At 36.8% G+C, this 18758-nt stretch overlaps 4 protein-coding genes across 9 annotated transcripts; 1 reads left to right on the top strand and 3 right to left on the bottom strand.

The window, feature by feature from the left end:
* Window positions 1-81: 81 nt before the first annotated feature.
* LOC108208258 (U-box domain-containing protein 52) lies at window positions 82-4029 on the bottom strand. 2 transcript variants are annotated; one of them, XR_001804275.2, is made up of 9 exons: window positions 3689-4029; window positions 3277-3368; window positions 3082-3203; window positions 2795-2968; window positions 2061-2403; window positions 1877-1978; window positions 1365-1793; window positions 480-1235; window positions 82-369 (listed from the first exon to the last, which is right to left on the bottom strand). XR_001804275.2 is itself a non-coding variant. In XM_017378777.2 (8 exons), the coding sequence occupies exons 1-8, from the start codon at window positions 3849-3851 to the stop codon at window positions 534-536; spliced, it is 2127 nt and encodes a 708-aa protein (XP_017234266.1). In that variant the 5' UTR covers window positions 3852-3937; the 3' UTR covers window positions 454-533. The 2 variants fall into 2 exon arrangements, 1 of the variants encoding a protein (XP_017234266.1); XM_017378777.2 differs by lacking the exon at window positions 82-369 and having other exon boundaries at window positions 454-1235; window positions 3689-3937.
* Window positions 4030-5139: 1110 nt separating this feature from the next.
* Window positions 5140-8653, top strand: LOC108208967 (protein phosphatase 2C 50). Its single transcript, XM_017379618.2, has 5 exons — window positions 5140-5355; window positions 5990-6893; window positions 7201-7560; window positions 7657-7762; window positions 8116-8653. Exons 2-5 carry the CDS (start codon window positions 6093-6095, stop codon window positions 8448-8450), a joined length of 1602 nt encoding a protein of 533 aa, XP_017235107.1. The 5' UTR covers window positions 5140-5355; window positions 5990-6092; the 3' UTR covers window positions 8451-8653.
* Window positions 8654-8678: 25 nt separating this feature from the next.
* Window positions 8679-14766, bottom strand: LOC108208966 (aminopeptidase M1). 5 transcript variants are annotated; one of them, XM_064088052.1, is made up of 19 exons: window positions 14399-14765; window positions 14172-14317; window positions 13686-13788; window positions 13361-13550; window positions 13168-13261; window positions 12536-12689; window positions 12191-12295; window positions 11988-12104; window positions 11725-11838; window positions 10986-11168; window positions 10562-10877; window positions 10318-10439; window positions 10140-10237; window positions 9810-9987; window positions 9614-9728; window positions 9418-9485; window positions 9242-9349; window positions 9099-9176; window positions 8679-8961 (listed from the first exon to the last, which is right to left on the bottom strand). In XM_064088052.1, the coding sequence occupies exons 1-19, from the start codon at window positions 14648-14650 to the stop codon at window positions 8779-8781; spliced, it is 2724 nt and encodes a 907-aa protein (XP_063944122.1). In that variant the 5' UTR covers window positions 14651-14765; the 3' UTR covers window positions 8679-8778. The 5 variants fall into 5 exon arrangements, with proteins under 5 accessions (XP_063944122.1, XP_017235104.2, XP_063944123.1 ...); XM_017379615.2 differs by having other exon boundaries at window positions 9242-9319; XM_064088053.1 differs by having other exon boundaries at window positions 14414-14765.
* A 1548-nt stretch (window positions 14767-16314) lies between these two features.
* On the bottom strand, window positions 16315-18160 carry LOC108209917 (threonine synthase, chloroplastic). Its single transcript, XM_017381129.2, has one exon. The coding sequence runs from the start codon at window positions 18063-18065 to the stop codon at window positions 16518-16520; it is 1548 nt and encodes a 515-aa protein (XP_017236618.1). The 5' UTR covers window positions 18066-18160; the 3' UTR covers window positions 16315-16517.
* Between the last annotated feature and the right edge of the window lie 598 nt (window positions 18161-18758).

The following is an 18758-nucleotide window of genomic DNA, read 5'->3' as shown; positions in this document are numbered from 1 at the left end:
TTTTGTTTGCTTGTAAATTTTCGACAAATTGAAACACTATTGAAGCTAATGAACATTAGAATGATTTGCTGGTAGAATATTGAAGCTAACCAATGCAGCTCATTCAGGTCCGAATCACTTACATTAAGTATATTGTATATGTAATTGTTATAGCTTTTTCAGTAATAGGAGAGTCTTGACATATTAAATTTCATGAGAAGACAAAGAGAGAGAAAAACATTATATTTGAATCAGGATTCTAAGTACAACATTACAGGTTTGAGTTTTACACCAGCTGGTGAAAAAAGGGATCTACTTCTATAGTATTGCACTCGGAGTTTCCAGTGTGCTTGAATCAAGACAGCCACATTGTATCAGAATTGCTTTATCCTGGTTAAACATCACAAACATTACCAAAATTAAATTCCTCAATCAAGTTTTATGATTTTTCGACGATGCTAATCAGTGTGGTTTGGAGGTTTTTTAGAAGTGAGCCTGACCTGACTATATATGAGCTTCCTCAAAAGCTTATGGTAGAAGACTGGGGACTTGACCTATAAATCTTGTTCACCGCAGCCAAGTTTTGCTAGTCGTTCCAGTTCAGGCAATATGACGGTGGCAAGGTCTGGTCTGTCCTTCCTCCTTAGTTCACAGCATCTTAAACAGATCTTTGCAAATGCTGTAGCTGCTTCGACAGGCCAATCAGGCACTGTTGGATCAAGTATTTCTAGTAAATTTCCTTTCTCAATGGCCCTCGAGACCTGTCCTGTTATGCCCATGGGAGGCTTTGCTGTTAAAAGCTGCAACAACATCACCCCTAATGAGTAGGTGTCTGATTTTGTGCCTAACAGTCCAGTTTGTTGGTACTCTGGATCAATGTAGCAGAATGTTCCAGCCGCGGCTGTCATGTGATACTGGGTAACACTGTCAGCCACATTTGGTGGAACCATCCTTGCTAAGCCAACATCACTGATCTTGCTTACGTAATTTCTGTCTAGGAGAATGTTGGCAGGTTTTAGATCACGATGCACGAGGGGCTCTGGTTTTGATTGATGAAGGAAAAGAAGGGCGGTGGCTATTTCTGAAGCAATCTTGAAACGGGTTGCCCAAGGGATGGAAGGAGTGTTGTGTTTTCTGAATAGACGGTCTTCTAAGCTGCCATTGTCCATGTATTCGTATACAAGGCATCCATACTCGGGGCAGGCTCCTAGTAGAAGAACCATGTGTGGATGTCTCATGCAGCTCAACACGTCAATCTGCATTAGAAAAGACAAGATTAGATATGCAGGCCTAATAGAAGAACTATTAATCAATTTTTCATTTAAGAAAGCTTCACATCTTGTCATTCTGATTGTTTTTTGGCAGTAGACGGTGAGGACGTATACCTCCTTTTGGAACTGCTCTTTTCCCTGAGAAATATCCGGCCTCAAAACCTTTATGGCAACAGGAGTGTGATCCAGATAGCCTCTAAAAACAGGTCCATATCCCCCTTCACCAATTTTTGCAGTAACAGAGAACTTGTTAGTTGCCATTTCAATTTCTTCGATGGTATAAGTTCTATAACGGGCACCATTTCGACTCAGTGCATCCATTGCTTTTCTCATTTCTTCTGCCTCGTGCTTAGCCAAACGTTCTGCACATCTTCGTTTCTCAGACTCCAACTCTGCCAGACGTTGTGCCTTTTGTGCTGCTTCCATGGCTGCCCTGCACTTTTGCTTCTCCATCTCGACAATAGCTAATGCATCTTCTTCAGATTGCCTCTGTTGTGCTATCATATGTTCTTCTGTTGACTTCCACTGATCAAGCTCTCTCACCTGAAAACAGATTTAACATGAGAGTTCCTCATGTGCATTGTGCATAGAGCGAAAAAATGAGTATCGTTAAGCTATATTCTGACCTTCTGATTAGCATTCATACTTTCACTGTAAGCTGAGTTGTACATTTCCATTGTGTGCTTTAGTTCCTGTTTTAATCTCATCATCTCATCTTCTAGCTCTCCCTGTAACATATAACTCATTGAGTTTAGATTTGCAGTAAGCAATTAAAAAGAGCTAGAAATAATTGTGCTGAAGTAAACTTACTTCTCTGCGTGAGGATGCATAGCTATTTGGATTTGAATTTCCTGGTGATTGAGATCGGTCTAAATTCTCAAAGGAATAATTATTTGACTGGAAACTTGACATCCCAGAATACTCGCTGCTGGCAGATGAGAAATTGTGATGGAGAGGACTACCCATTCCCTTTGTGCGAACCATGTAGTTAAGATTGCTCACGGAAGGTGGGTATGGAGATTTGCCACCTGAGGGCCTTTCAAACGGATTCATTACACCATACTCAGTGGAGCCTGACTGGAAACTACTCTGGCTGCTCATGTCGAAGGATGTTAGATCTGATCCACTTCTCCAGCTTGACTGGCTGAATGAGCTACAAAAGCAGAAATGCAATTTAGTAAGAATTTATTAAGGTTAATGAGTTTGCTTGTGCTAAAAGTACAGTCATTTCGATACAATCTATATAGTGTTATAGCAGATCAATCTTGATTCTGAGCTTCTTTACTAATCACTGATTTGAAACAAAAATTTGCAATGTAACCAAGTGCAAAGACTGGTCTGTTTGGGAACATGAATATCATTTGAAATTCTGTATTTGATCAAATAACCTGTTTGGGAATTTGGATTTGGATTTCATTTGAAATCCAGACATTCAAATACTAGTATAAATCTGAGAATTTGAAATGACAAATCAAATCCTGTCATTTGAAATGAAATGCAAGTTTCCAAATAGCCTTTAACGAGTTCAGAACATTAATGCTTACCTGTCTGATGAATATCCTGATTGTGATGCCTTAGAACTAACAGCATTGGAAGGTGTAACAGTCCGAGTAGCTGTTTTAATATTCTGAACTTTTCCTTTTGATATTGCTTGCACTGTGCAGAAGTCTGGCGCGGTTTTGCTCAAGTTAGTGGGGACGTCTGGATTCCTAAATGCCCTGGCGAAAGAAACCAAAAAACGCTATTCAAAGACTACCAACATGACAGAAGACAAAAAATATTGGTTATGTTTGTTGATATAGAGCCGGTGAGAGAGATCAGAGGATGAGACCTCGTTAGAGCACTTCGGTTGGAAAGGCCAACAACAAGATTGCTGATGGTGTTTCTAACAACAAAGTCTACCAGTGCACTTGCAACATCACCATCGAGGAGAATTATCTCTATTGCGCGAACCTGTAAAACATCAACCATCAGATGAGGCTTAACTGATCATTATATATGATGACGAGGATTATTCTTTGCTTACCCCTTTTCGAGCACAAAATCCACGATATGGGAGGAAAAATTGCTGCATTTCAAATTCTGTCGGTGCCCGGCCTTCTTTAGGGACAGCATCATCTGCATAATCGAATATATAACCCAAACTTTTGAGTATCACTCCATTGAAAATATGTGAATATGTTTATATGTAACCATGATCTTAGGCCTTAGCTCTTATCCATAAATACATGTTATTAATCGAAAAAATTGTAGCTAATCTGTCTTAAAAGTTTCCCAAAGAAATTTTCTAAATGGATATCAATGACTATATTTCAAATAACATGATGTGTACTTGTCACGTAAATGTCTTCACCAAAACTCGAACCCTGACGATGCTAGGGAACAAATAACAAAAAATGACACAATGCGGAATCCGCATGCAAAGGTAAAGAACGTACTAGGTTGCGATGTATTGTTTCGGACATGAACAAGATACACACTGGCGTTCTTTTTCACGAGATTCTCCACGGCCCATCGAACGGCATGAGGGCTGTTCTTGTCTTTATCGACCGCAATGGCAGTGCTTACAAAAGTAGTCCCATCCCCGGAGCTGTGACCCATGGCAGCAGTGATGCTAAGGTTGTGCACCGCCCGAAAACTCGAGATTTTCTGCGGCAGCACAACCTCTAGCTTCACAGGACCACCGCCTGATTCACCTAGAAATTTTTTTATTAAAAAGCTTAAACAAAGATGGTCCTAGACTAAAATCAGACAATGTATATGGTTTCAACTTTCCCTTGTTTCTTGCCTGTAAATTAGCTGGTCTTTCAAATCACTAACTATATTTGGCGCCAATTTGTGACCGTTACTGACTTTCAATCCCACCTATTTGTGTCTTAACTACATGCCATTCCAAATAACGAATTGAGATATAATTCAAAATAAATGTCAAATAATCCAGTATTTTGATTTTCTAGAAGAATGGTTAAATCTTGTTGTGTTAAGATCTGAAAAATCCTACAAAACACAGCATGATCGGACATTTTAGGAGCAAAACTCTTTATGTTGTGTTTAATAGGGGTTAATGATTCCGGAAGGAATTAAATGAAAAATGAACTATATTATGAGCAATTGTTAACAAAATTTATTCTTCCCTCCATTACATTTCTTACATTATGTGCTAAAAATCATACCTTCAATTTAAGATGTAATGCTCCATTCTCTGATACCCCAATTTCTTCTCAAATCTTATCATAGCAATTTTGCACTCACGTAAATTTATTTCAAATTTCCCTCCTATCTCTATTAATTTCAAGTAATTTTACTTATCTCATTCCATTCCATTATCCTCGACCAAACACAACATTAGGTTTCAAGATTAAGGAAAAAATGTTGGAACCTCATGGGTAAGGATAAGGTAATGGAATTGATAGATAAATTCATAGACCTAGGCGGGGTAGGAGAATTGATAAAGGGAACCGTTACGTAGAAACGGGAAGTTAAACACCCAAACTCTCCTCACTCAGAATTTATTTGATAAACTTTTTTCGAAAATCACGACTATCAATATTTCCATAACTATTTTAATATTACCCTAATATCCCTAATTAAACAATTCTAAAAATATAAAATCAGCTTACAACTATATTCATGAACGAGAATCAAATCCCTAGCATCACATTACAATTCTTCAATTAATTTATAATGAGATACACAGGAGTGGCATAAATTTTATCGTAGATATATAAACGTTGCGTTGAAGCATGTACAATTTGAACATAATAATTATCGATGTTATAATAGGTAGGTAGCAGAGTAGTTAGTGAGATCCTGAGAGAAAGAGACACCTGGCTGTCTTGATGATGCTTTGTCTCACATGGATAAGTCCCATGTGGACTTGAGTAGCGTGTAGACTTTTAATAATATTATTCATATTTTTATCACTAAATGCATTGATTGAAGAGAGTTGAATACCTTTGAATCTATACGTGTCAACGAATAATTCCCCTTTCAAGAAGCTTTCTTTCTTTGGTCTCTCAAATCCCAGAAATCAAATTCAGTTTTTGAGGAAACAACTCAGAAGTGATCATCTTTTGGAGGCTGACCCTTTTATTTGTTTAATCTGGTAAGCACTTTGTTTAACTGTTTTTATCCGTTCTTGTAGTTGCAGAGATTTGTATGGTATCAGATTGTACCTTGATTAATTGAGGAGGATTAATATTGAATAGAAAAGAACCTTTTTTTTTTTTTCCTTTTTCTGCATAAAAATGGTTATGGCTGCATTAGATTCATGAGACCCATATTGTGTGTGCATAAAAGACTCCATATTTGAAGGGTTTCTTGTGATTTATGAGGGATTTAGTTTTTCATATGAGACCCTTTCACTTTATTTGATTTATGGATGAGTAGTATTACTATAACTTCCCAGTTTATCTCATGTTAAAGTAGCTCAGAACTGGTTTTGAGAATAGGATCTAGATATTCTGGGGTAGTTATTTTTTCCTGCAACTGGGAGAAATTGATTTCTATAAATTGGAAAAATTGATCTGTTTAGCCTAATAATCTTGTATTTGGATATTTAGATCAATATCTCTGTAGAGGGTTTGTTGTCCAATACCAGATCTGATGAATCAGTTTCTTTTTTATCGTATCCGGATTGTTTAGCACTGAAAATCTTGTGGGTGTGTTTACATATTTCACAGCTTTGGCATATACAGCATCAGATCTGATTTTGTTGATTCACTTTGTGTTTCTTATAGCACTATTCTTAATCGAAGAGATCACAAACTGCTAGCCTTTGTGCCAAGCGCTTATAGCAGCCGAGGGACAAGTATATTGTTTTGAACATCAAGGGATCCAGTGATGGAAGATATATCTCCAGCTGTTGAAGCTACACTGAGCTTAAGTAGTTTGAGTCATGATGACTCAGAGATTTCAGACAACGCGGATATAACTCATGTGCAGATGTTGACCGATTCGGTAAGCTTGTTACTGGATCCAGTATCAGTGCTGCCTGCTGAATCTTTTCCTGGTAAGGAAAGAAGTTTTAATACTCTAAAGAAAACCTTGTCGGGAGTAGTAGAAAGTGAAAAAATAATTAGTGTATCAGAGACTGTACTAAAAGGAGATTGCGGCTGGTTTCCTTCTGACACAGTGATTCAGCAGAACAAGGACAGTTTTGCAGATGATGGCAGTGGAATTAAAAGCAAGCAATCGCTAGCTCTAAATGCTAATTCAGGTATAAGCCTGCCTATTGCTGTAAAAATTGAGGAGATAGATGATGGTCAGATTGTTGCTAAAGTTATTAGCTTGGAGAAACAAAGTATGGAGGGGAAGATGTCAGGTACTGCAGATGATGCTAGTTCTAAAGTTTTCACTTTAAAGACATCCGTTATATCTCTTCAGTTGCCCAAAGAAATGATTACTGAGAGTGGAGATAGCAGGAATGGTGTGCAAATGGATTATTTTCCCCTATGGGGTTCTGTCTCTATCTGCGGTAAGAGGCCTGAGATGGAAGATACTGTGGCAGCTGTGCCTCAGTTTCTCAAAGTTCCTACTAAAATGTTACTTGGTGATCATTTGACGACCGAGATGAGTCAAAATTTCCATCCCATGACAACAACTCATTTTTTTGGGGTGTATGATGGTCATGGAGGTTCTCAGGTATGTCACAATTTTCAGTAGAGACTTTGATGTCTTTATATACAGTTTTTTCCTTTCTTTGACAGAGAGTTCATTTAGAAAAATCATATAGCATCTCTAATGGAGTAGTTGTAGTACTTCACCTTTTCCAAGTTCATCAACCTTATTGTAATTTGGATATTTCTTTGTCATTTCACACCATATTTGAGAGCCCCAGTCACATGTATTTCATCAAAATGGTCTCACTGTTAATTATACAATTGCAGTTTTCACATGTCCAAAATTACATATAATATCAAATTTATTTCTCAACCGATACCTCATTCAGGTCGCAAACTACTGCCGTGATCACGTCCATATCACTCTAAAGGAGAAGTTAAAAGGTGTCATGGAAAATGAAACTGAAGCAGGAACGGTGGACACTCTACAAGTACAGTGGGAGGAAATCTTCACCAGCTGCTTTCAAAAGATTGATGATGAAGTTGGAGGTAAAGTGTGTCATACTGAACTTGGAGAAAATGCCGATACTTCTAGTGGTCATATAGAACCTGTGGCCCCAGAAACTGTTGGGTCTACTGCTGTGGTTGCATTATTATGTTCATCCCATATTATAGTTGCAAACTGTGGAGATTCAAGGGCCGTCCTTTATCGTGGAAAAGAAGCCAGGGCTTTGTCAATTGATCATAAAGTAAGCATACATGTGTTTCATCAAATTTTTCTGTAAGAATCGAAGCTGTTTGTGGAAAACTCTAGTCTTTAACTTTTCCCTGCTATCACTATTCAGCCAAACCGAGAAGATGAATATGCAAGGATTGAAGCATCTGGGGGCAAGGTTATACAGTGGAATGGACACCGTGTTTTTGGTGTACTTGCAATGTCAAGATCTATTGGTAAGCTTTCTATGTATGCTTGATCAGATTACACATTCTTTTTTATGTTTGAATAAATAACTTTTACATAGAATGTTTAATCTTCCAATGGAAAAAGTCAGATTTGGACTTATTTATAGGTATATTGATGACATTTAAATGCAAAAATGGATGTTAATTTTCTTGTTTATCATACACTATATACTAGTCTTAATCCTAATCTGGTAAACACAACATAAAATAACTACTGTGCATATTGCCCTTGAAAATATGAGAATACACAGTTAATATGCATCATGTAGTTGAACATTTTCAGATACATTCCTGTATCTTTCAAATTGCTTGGTGTTTTGACCAAAAGCTATGTTTCTCAGGTGACAGATATTTGAAACCATGGATTATACCCCAACCAGAAGTTATGATTATACCACGAGCTAGAGATGACGAGTGCCTTGTATTGGCCAGCGACGGTCTGTGGGATGTTATGACAAATGAAGAAGCTTGTGAAGTGGCTAGAAGACGTATCTTGCTCTGGCATAAAAAGAACGGACCCATTACTAATTTAAACAGAGGTCAAGGAGCTGATCCTGCTGCTCATGCAGCAGCAGAATACCTCTCAATGCTTGCTCTTCAGAAGGGAAGCAAAGACAACATCTCGGTGATAGTAGTGGACTTAAAACCACAAAGGAAGTTCAAGAACAAATCATAAATATATTGACAACTACGCATTTCTTACACCATATAATGTAGCTCCTATAATAATTATATAAGTTTGGTCCATTCAATTTTTTTATATGGGCTTACTGTGTGTATCAGAGCAGTCATTACTAGATAGCTTGATTGTAGTAGAAATGCCAGGACAGCATTTTTTTTAATTATTATTAATGAATTTTGTGATTCACCATACCAAAATTTAGGGCCAGGAGTATTTGCAATCTTTGTGGAATGTTCAACACTATTTTATTTCAATATAAAGCAGAAAGTTGATACAACTTGTACAAGATTTTACTGCAAGCTTATTTCTAATGGTGAAATCATCATTCACCACAAGCTAGCTCCTTGACAAGCTCTTTAAGAGATTCTTCTTGCTTCATCTTCTCAACCAATCTTGCTTTGATTCGAATTTGCTCAATACTTTGTTTCAAGTTCATTGCAAATGAAGGGTTTATGCGGTCTGCAAAGAATGCTTCAACTTCATCTGCTTTTGTATGGCTGCAAAACTACAAGGAGATATTTGGACAAATGAGATGATCTTAAATTTCAAAACTTTCAGCAGCAACACAATCATAATCAAAATGGCCACAATACAGATGTATGAATGATGATTAGCAGCAACAATGTATGCCCAACGAATTACCGGTCTAATGATGTCTCTGATGAAGTGGTTAAATACCATCCCTGTACCCCACTTCGTTACAATTGAATCCCACTTCTCCTGCAAAATTACAGAGAATCAGTAAATTTACCATTTTGAAACAAGCAAACACGAAAACAATATACCTTAAACCATGTCCATGCTGTTTCACGGCCTTCCAAACTTATACCAGCAGTTACATATATCGCATCTTGTTCACGAACCTGTAACATAAAATACGTACTCTCCGAGAGCTGAATATAAATATAGAATTAACAGGTAAAGGCATTAGGTGATATGGTTAAAGCTTAAATTATAATACCTCATTAGACAACATGAAATCCAGAACCTCTACGATTATGGCTGGATCCGAACAAGATGCTATTGAACCTAAAAAGGGTGAATAAATATGCTCGTATCAATAAACTAATATTTATGCTATAGTAAATGGAGTATATAAACTACTACTGAATTTTCAGCAACCACTGAGGTTTACGATAAATCACTTCAAAGATTACCCAGTATTCTGGTTTTTTCTTGCACAGCACCAGTTTCTCTGTAAAGTTTTAGTAGGGATTCAAATCCATATCTGTCGATAGTACTTGTATTACGCATCACAGATATGTATGCAGCCTGTCACAATATAATTTATAAGTTTATATTCATAACAGATCCATAAGAATTGAAAATGATAATCAGGCTCTATGGTTTTACCTTTTTTATTTTAACAGACAGCAGTGAAGTGTCTCTATCATCCAAGTATGATCTGAGGCGCTTCATTAATTCTTTCTGAGTTTCACTATGATCAAAAGTAGCCAACGCAACAAGAACTTCTTCTCGCAATAATGTATCTAAATGACTTTCTCCGGCTACAGGTTCCAAGCCCAACTTTCTGTGAAAATATAAGAACACCTATTAACGTCCCAGCATGAACAGGATATATATTAAATCTTTTCTGTCTTATTTTTAAATTTAAACATAACAGACCAGCCAGCTCAAACTCAATGACGTGTCTATAAGCCAAAAGCATTAAGACATTCTTACTGTGCACAGAAGAGAATCAATTCAATAAAGAATTGTTTCAAGTCCGCCATTGAATCAAGGATAACTTCACTTGAGACTGTTGCTATAGCATAACATATCTGACACGTTAGAAGCAAAAGTTATGTCACCATAATCTGATCATGCATATTTTTAAGATTTTCAGAGAAGAAAGCTATACATCAATTAATCTTGACACAATAATATATTCTAGCTCCTTCCTGTAGACGTTCAATAAGGAGAGCAGATTAGATAATGGCAATTCGCAAGCCTCACAAAGAGCATATGTATCATCCAAAATGCCTGGGACAAAAATGTTAACAGAGAGGTGATTATATGAAGTTAAAATGATTGTGAAGTATAGCACTGCTGTGACCCAAGAAACACAGTTGGTTCAAGAAAGTAGATCAAACTGTTACACGCACCAAATTTATCTGCTGCTGTCAAGGAGTTCTCCTTTATAGCTTTCTTCAACTGAGTTGCTATTTTATCATCATACTTTACCCTATAAAAACCAGTCTGCCCAACATTTACTTTGATTACCAAGTTTTTTAGAATCTCTTCTTCATTCATCTCAGTTGAGCTTGAACTTCCATCAACAGATGCTTGCAACTGGGACAGGGTTAAACTTCTTAATTTCGTGTCTAGAAGGAAACTTCTTTTATGGTTTAAACCAAGTGAGAAAGTTATCGGAATGACCCACAACCCATCACCATGCCTACCAGAGGATAAAAATTGTGCCTGCAATTTGAAGAGACGGAAAAGTAAAAAAAATCATTTAAGTAGAGGACACTGGTGCCTTGATCAATTATGGTCATAGTCATAAATGCTTCTCGATAGAAATAGGACCTGCTCAAACTCTAAACTAGAATCATTGATTTTAATAGAGATGCATGGAAAGCCCTTCTGCTTTGTCCATGTATTCATGAATTTGTTCACATCAATTCCAGATTCTTCTGAAAGAACGCTCCATAGATCTTCTGTCTTAGCATTTTTGCTGGCATATCTCTTTATATATGAACCTAATGATTTCTGACTTGTAGCAAAGAAACTGCCCAGTTAGAGACATGGTAGAAATTCTATAGCCATCTATACAACAACCATAGCAATATAACTAAGCAAAGTTTGACAAGAAATAGTTACTTACAAGTCTGTTGTATATTTTCCTTAGGTTTACTTTATTCACTTAAATTTTAATGTCAAGTAGAGAAATTTGACATATAGATGACTTATGTAGCAAAAACATACAGGGGAGGGGGGAAGAGAGAATGTTTGGAATTTTAGAAATAAGAGTGTACCCTTAGTGTTTTTGATATGTACTATGTGTACTCTGGTGGATTGAGTAACACTATTCTGCTTAAATATGCAATTCTTCTAAAATGTAACACTGTAAGGTTCCCTTTTAGCAAAAAAAACTTTATAAGGTTCCACGTTAAATAGAAATTAGGAATGGACATACTTAAACACGAAAACAAGGTGGTGACTGTAAATATGTATTGTATGCAAATAGCTTTATAATTTATTGACTATATAAACACACGGTAGCTATTATAAGAACGCCACTACTGAACTAGTTCAGTATACTCACCTGGAAAATATCAGCACCAAGATAATCCTCCAACATCCGTATGACAGATGATCCTTTTTTGTAACTTATAGCATCAAAAGTCTCATCAACTGCACGAGCAGTGCGTACCTCCACCTATAACAATATGCTCATCATCAAGTACCGGAGCACATTTAGTTGTTTAGGTACTTTGAAGTTGAAACATTAATACGTTTGTCCTTTCAAGCCTTAGTCTTATATAAATCAAATGTAAAACTATCTGCTAAAACGGAGTTTTTTTAAACCTCTATTGGATGTGAGGTTTCCAGTGCATCCATCTGCAGTCCACCAGTAGTTGTATCAAGGAATTGAGTCCAAATCCTCCACTCGGGATATATGATGTCAGTTGCTAAATAACTTATCTGGATATATCAAAACATAATGAACATCAGACCAATAAGAAGGCTGGAATGAGCAGAAATATGTAACTTAACAGATTATTAATTACCCATGTGGCAAAACCTTCATTAAGCCACAGATGAGTCCACCATTCCATCGTTACCAAGTTACCAAACCACTGATGGGCAACTTCATGAGTTACAACAATTGCAAGCTGGCAAAAGAAATGATTCTACCACATAAATGACAAGTTTGTATAACTATCAGCTTTGGAAATTTTATTATATAATTAATTTTACATGTATATGACCACATTAGGATTGACAAGAACAGAAAGAGTACAGTGGTAAGGAACATTTAGTATATTAATAAATATTATTTAGTGTTAATTTTCTTAATAATAGCTGTCATAAAATAAAAACAAGGGACAATTATGTTACAAGTTACAACCTACCCGTTGTGTGTTAGCTGCTGCAGAATGCAAATCATCATGCAAAAGCTCAGTCTCACGATAGACAATCAACCCATAATTCTCCATGGCTCCGGCAGAAAAATCAGGAACAGCGACCATATCCAGCTTAGGAAGTGAGTAAGGCACCGAGAAGTAGCTAGAGCATTCAAGCGAGCAGAGATTCAGCCCAATATCTAGACAGAGTATTGAAAACTACAGTTTCCACTACAATAAATTGACAACTACTTCTTTCTCTTTGTTCTTCATAAACTTCCATAGAAATGGACTCAGAAGTCACTATCTAGTATACATAAGAGTCCAGCAATTTAATAACAGGTCAAGTATAACTATACAACTGTTATCTGCAGCTTCATGCCCTTACTAGAGCACTTTGTAGACTGGAAGACAAGATTTCTACATCATTTTAGGGTTTTTTCAAGTCAGACAGTCAAATTAAGTTTTGGTTCTAGTTATACTCTTATAGGTAGAAAGATTGAAGGAATTCTAATCGGTCACTGGATTGTTGTTGTTTTACATCGTAAAAAATGTTTTTGTCATGTGCACTGGTAGTTCCAACATCGTAATGTCAGATTTATCAGTTATCATAGAAGATTAAGTGAAAGAAAACAACTTACTTTTTGTATATGTCGAGTGCTTTAACAGCAATATTAAGAGCTAACTTTCCCTTTTCACTTTTCCCAACAGGACAGTATGCACGAACAACAATCCCTGCCCAAACAATTTTTAATATCCCCATGATTTAATAATCTTGCCCAAACAACAATCACTAATATAACTTGAAAAGATATTCAAGAGTTGCATCCAAACCGTCAGATGTTTTATCTTCAATGTAATCGAACAAACCAATTACAACAGCCACCAAATATGTTGACATTATCGGTGATTCCTCAAACTGTACGCTCTTCAAGATTCCATCGGAATTTTCTTGACAAACTGGCATGTTAGACAATACTGTCAATTCAGATGGTACACCACCGACTGTAATCTTGAAGGTAGCCTGTAAGGGTAAGTTAAGAAACAGAAGTCATAACTATATTACGATTAAAAGTAGTTTATAAGAATGATATGAAATTATCTAGACACTCGAAACACGTAAAACAGTAACCAAAGTAACAACTGAAGTCACATGTACCTTTAAAGCAGGTTCATCCCAACAGGGAAAACATTTGCGTGCATCCACAGCTTCGAATTGTGTCACTGCCATATTCTTCTTCACTCCTCCATCTACATAGGTCCTGTACGATGATAATAGTCAATATAGATCAAGCCATAAAGGCTGTCCACAAAATTCATCAAATTAAGCCTTTTTTTACAGTTTTCATGTACTAGTACTCATGTAAATGGACACTATCAATACACAGCAATATAATGACAGAAGTCTCAGTAGAGTAAGTTCACGACTGATAAGAGTTTATATGGGTTCCTTCGCCTCTTTCATCTTTCTGTATGTTACGTACTTGCGTGTTTCTCAGCAAATCAGATGCACCTTTCTTAAAAGCAAGGGCCGCCACAAATTTACCAATGATAAACTTAATAATAGGGTGCCTTATAATATACAATCTGTGAACATATTCACTAAATGAACAAGGAATATAAGAAAGAAACAGATACAAATTACCCTCTGTAAAAACCCTTCATATGCTCATCTAATATCCCAGAAAAGTTGATGCTCAGAATCCCTTCCCCCAAAGAAAGAGCCTCCTCAAACAGCAACACAAGTATCTCATCCTCTCCATCCACCACAACATCACAAGGCACATGTTTCTGTTACAAAATCACATAAACGCGTGAAATCAGCTGATGCAAGTACATGATTAACTTAGTCATTCATACATACATACATACATATTCAGTACATACTAGTTCATTCGTGGTAAATGAAACTTCGTGGATGATCAAGTCAAGGGAGTTGAGTACGAGGTAGCGAGTTGGATCAAGTACAGAAAGATGAATCCGTACACTGCCTGTAAAATTAGAAGCTAAAATATTGGGGTTTAAAGTGAGATCATAGTGTTTTGGGACTACCCAAGTGGGAAGCCTAGGCTGCCCTTTCAGCTGCTTCATCTGTTCTTCATGATCATTCACAATATAGGCCATTCTCTCAACTCAACAAAATCAAATTATGTACTAGATAGCTCACTCCAGGTGATATTAATATAAGGTGCACTGAATATGAAATGGAATATTTCTCTGCCACAAATTAGTAGATTAGTAGATAAGTGTAACGTGTCAGGTATTTATTTGAAAGCAGCCTTTGTTTAATGATAATTACTAGTATTCGCTAATTGATTACCTGTTGAAGATGGACCTTGCAAGTGATAATGACATAATTTGAGTTATTTTAATAATCCATTTCACATGAACAAGAACGAACGACAACCCTACCTATCTGCCATCATATTAAATTGGGAAAATAGATTTTTTTGCCACCTAACTTATTATTTGTTTAGAAACCTACCACTGAACTATAATTTTTTTCTTTTTTGCCGCTAATGTTAGGTTCGGATTTTTTTTTTGTCACTAACGTTAGGTTCGGATTTGATTATTAACACTATGTTATTTTTTTTAGAGTTAATCGCATTTGGCACCCCTTTGATTTCAGCATGTCGCACATTGCACCTAATAGTTTTGAAATAAACACTATGCAGCCCCTTACTTTTAACCCGTAGACACTTTGCACCCTTTACATTATCTTCTGCCGTTATCGTTAACTTTTGAAGAGGCATTTTTGGAAATTTTATTATATTTAATTAAAATCAGACCTTTATTTAAATTTTCCGACCATCTAAACGATATTTTTCGGTAGTCTGCAATATAATAGTGATATGTGTCTATATCTTTATATGTAGTACTTCATATGTGTCCTAGGTAGTTTATCTTAGAGGATGAGAGTACGGATTTTTTTACTCAGAAAGGAAATCTCAAAATTAACTTATGGAACTATATTTATAAAAAGTGGGAACCTTAAAATACGTGATAAGTAGTGGTAAAGAACTATAAAGTCAAGTGATACTATATATATGTGGAGTCTTAAAATAATTCATAAAACTAAATTTTTTAAGTTCTTAAAATGCCTGTTAGACTCTCATACTTCAAGGTAAACTAGATAAGGGACATATAGATGACTGTATATAATGTTATAGACACATATCATATCACCATAATATTGCAGACTACCACTATGTTTTTATAATGCTAAAAAAATAACATATTGTTAATAATCAAATCAAAACATAACGTTGGTGACAAAAAAAATCCAACGTTTTTTTAAGGGAAAAAAAACCAACATTAAATTTTATTCTAGAAAAATAAAATAAAATAATTTTTGAAATTTTTTGGAGTCTCAAAATGCGTGTCCAATTCTCGTCCTTCAAGGTAAACTGCCTAGAACATTACATAAAGATATAGACACATATCAGATCGCCATTATATTGCATACTAACACTATATTTTAATAATACTAAAAAAATGACATAGTGTTAATAATCAAATCCGAATCTAACGTTAGTGACAAAAAAAAAGTCTGAACCTAACATTAGTGACAAAAAAGAAAAAAATTATAGTTCAGTGGTAGGTTTCTAAACAAATAATAAGTTGGCCTGTTAAATTCATAACATAGCTGTTAGCAAAGAATAGGGACTCCAACTAAACTCGAGGTATTAGACAAAAATATGAAAATCGCGAGTAACATAAAAGATAGAACTGATAATTGGCAAGGGGGGCTATTCAGAATCTGAATTTTTGGCGTCAAATTCATATGATTTCTCTTACAAAGACTACACGCCTTGTATAGATTATTCCGGGGTATATAAAACAACTCTTGATCTGCTTAAAGAACAAAGTAACAAAACAAAACTCATTACAACTCTTAACATATGGAGTCTTGCTTACCCAAACCTATAACTGAACAGAGACAAAGATAACATAAAGAGTACAAGAACTCACAATGCTCTCAATAAAAAATTTAAACTTTGGAGTCATGGCTTAACAAATACTTCTTCAGAACATCCATAACTGATCCAAAATCTGCTTTGACGTTCACAGGCGGATTAGCATATCGACAAGCCATATCAGGTATGGCTTTAGAGTGATAGTCGATCTTAGATTGCGTGAACTTCAATCCATGAGCAGTGCTAACCACCACAGTCCTTTCCGTGGGCTTGATAACTCCACTATTTCTGAGTTTGATCAGTGCAGTCAACGCGACTCCAGTATGGGGGCATATAAACATGCCAGTAGAATCTGCTTGAGCCATGGCATCCATCAACTCCTCTTCAGTAGCTTCCTCCACAATCCCATTCGACTTTTTAAGAGCATAAACAGCTCTATCAATAGAAACCGGATCACCAATCTGAATCGCGGAGGCAAAAGTAGTTTTAGCTTTCACAGCACTAAAATCTTTCCAGTCAGATTTGAAATGTAGATACAAAGGATTAGCATTAGCAGCTTGAGCACAAACAAGCCTCGGTATCCGATCAACCAACCCTAATTCCTTACACATATGAAACCCCTTATAAAAGGCATAAATATTCCCCAAATTCCCTCCCGGAACAATCACCCAATCCGGCACTTGCCAATCAAACTGCTGCAAAATCTCAATCGCCGCAGTCTTCTGCCCTTCCAACCTCAAACTATTCAACGAATTGGCCAAATAGATCGGCAACTCAGCAGTAACCTCCCTAATCAACTGCATACACCCATCAAAATCCGTATCAAGACTCAACACAAACGCCCCATTCGCGATAGGCTGAACCAACTGCGCAATACTAATCCTATTTGCAGGCAAAAACACAATCGACGGAATCCCAGCAGCAGCACAATAAGCAGACAATGCAGCTGAAGTATCCCCCGTCGAAGCACAGCCAACTCCCACAACAGGCCTATTCATTTTACGCAATCGATTAACCTGGCTAACCAACACAGTCATCCCCAAATCCTTGAAACTCCCCGTATGACTAATCCCACAATGCTTCACCCACAAATCATTCATCCCCAAAAACTGCTTCCCATATCTCTCCGCCCAAAACAAATTAGAATTCCCCTCGAAAGCACTGACGATATCATCGCTATCGATCTCCGGCAAGACCCACTCTTTCTTGGACCAAACCCCACTGCCATAAGGCCAATTCGTCTTGCCCACACGCGAATCAAACAGATTCTTCCAATACTGCCCATCAAACTTCTTCAACGCCTCCATATCATGTTCGACGTCGAGAAGGCCGCCGGAGCGGCTCCGGTAGACGATCTCGTCGAGAGAGTAGGACTCGGTTGAAGAAGGGTCGGCGTTAAAAGGGACGTACTTGGCGGAGAAGCCTTCGTTGGTGACGTGGCGGCGGTGGGCTTCTTGGCGGATGTTCTCGTCGGCGTGGCGGCGTTGCTTGGGGGGAGTGACGTCGGTGGAAGAGGCTTTGATGGGGGTGAAGTGGAGGGGTGTTCTGGGATTGTGAGCGGCGGCGTGGTGATGGGGTTGAAGAGAGAGAGTGGGGTAACGAAAGAGAGAAGAAGCCGCCATTGCAGATGAGTGTAGAGAGAGAGTAGAGAGAGTGAATCACTGTGCGGGTGTTGAGTTGGGTGGATCGGGTTCGGAGCTGCCTTTTTATATCATTTGCCTTGGGGCCTAACCCTAATTGTACCTCTTTTTATAATTCACAAACAACCATAAAAATAACGTTTTTTTAGTGTTTCTGTCTCAAATAATTTGGCTGGATTTTTCTAAAATCAACTATTAAGTCTATGAAGCATGTGCACCAATAATACTACTATCTTTCTTCTCCGAGTCACATTTTAGTTTTTTACTCTGTGCGAGTATTTTGAGACACGTAAACAGATCACTGTTCGTGATAATGGCTTTCTATCATGATTTATCTGTAGTATTTTTATAGGTGAAATTTGAAAGATATAAAATCTGATTTGATTTTTATGTAGACGCAAGAATCGAGTGATCTTTTTTGAAGAATCGAGTGATCTGTTCGGTTTTATACTCACATTGGATTTATATATATCGATTACAAAAAAAATATTTTTAGGAATCGATGTCAGAATCATTTTTCATATAAATATAGTCTTAATATTTATTCTTCAAATTATTTTTCCCGAACAAAATATAAACATTTGAAAATAAAATTTAAAAAATAATTAAACGAACAACCTTTTCTATACCGCTATAATTTATTAAATATGTACGGTAGGTCACTCATCACTTATC

The sequence above is a fragment of the Daucus carota genome, chromosome 2, assembly GCF_001625215.2.
Source record: "Daucus carota subsp. sativus chromosome 2, DH1 v3.0, whole genome shotgun sequence".
NCBI classification, from domain to species: Eukaryota; Viridiplantae; Streptophyta; class Magnoliopsida; order Apiales; family Apiaceae; genus Daucus; species Daucus carota.
The sequence above is the reverse complement of the archived record's forward strand: the minus strand, read 5'-3'. Positions and strand labels throughout refer to the sequence as shown.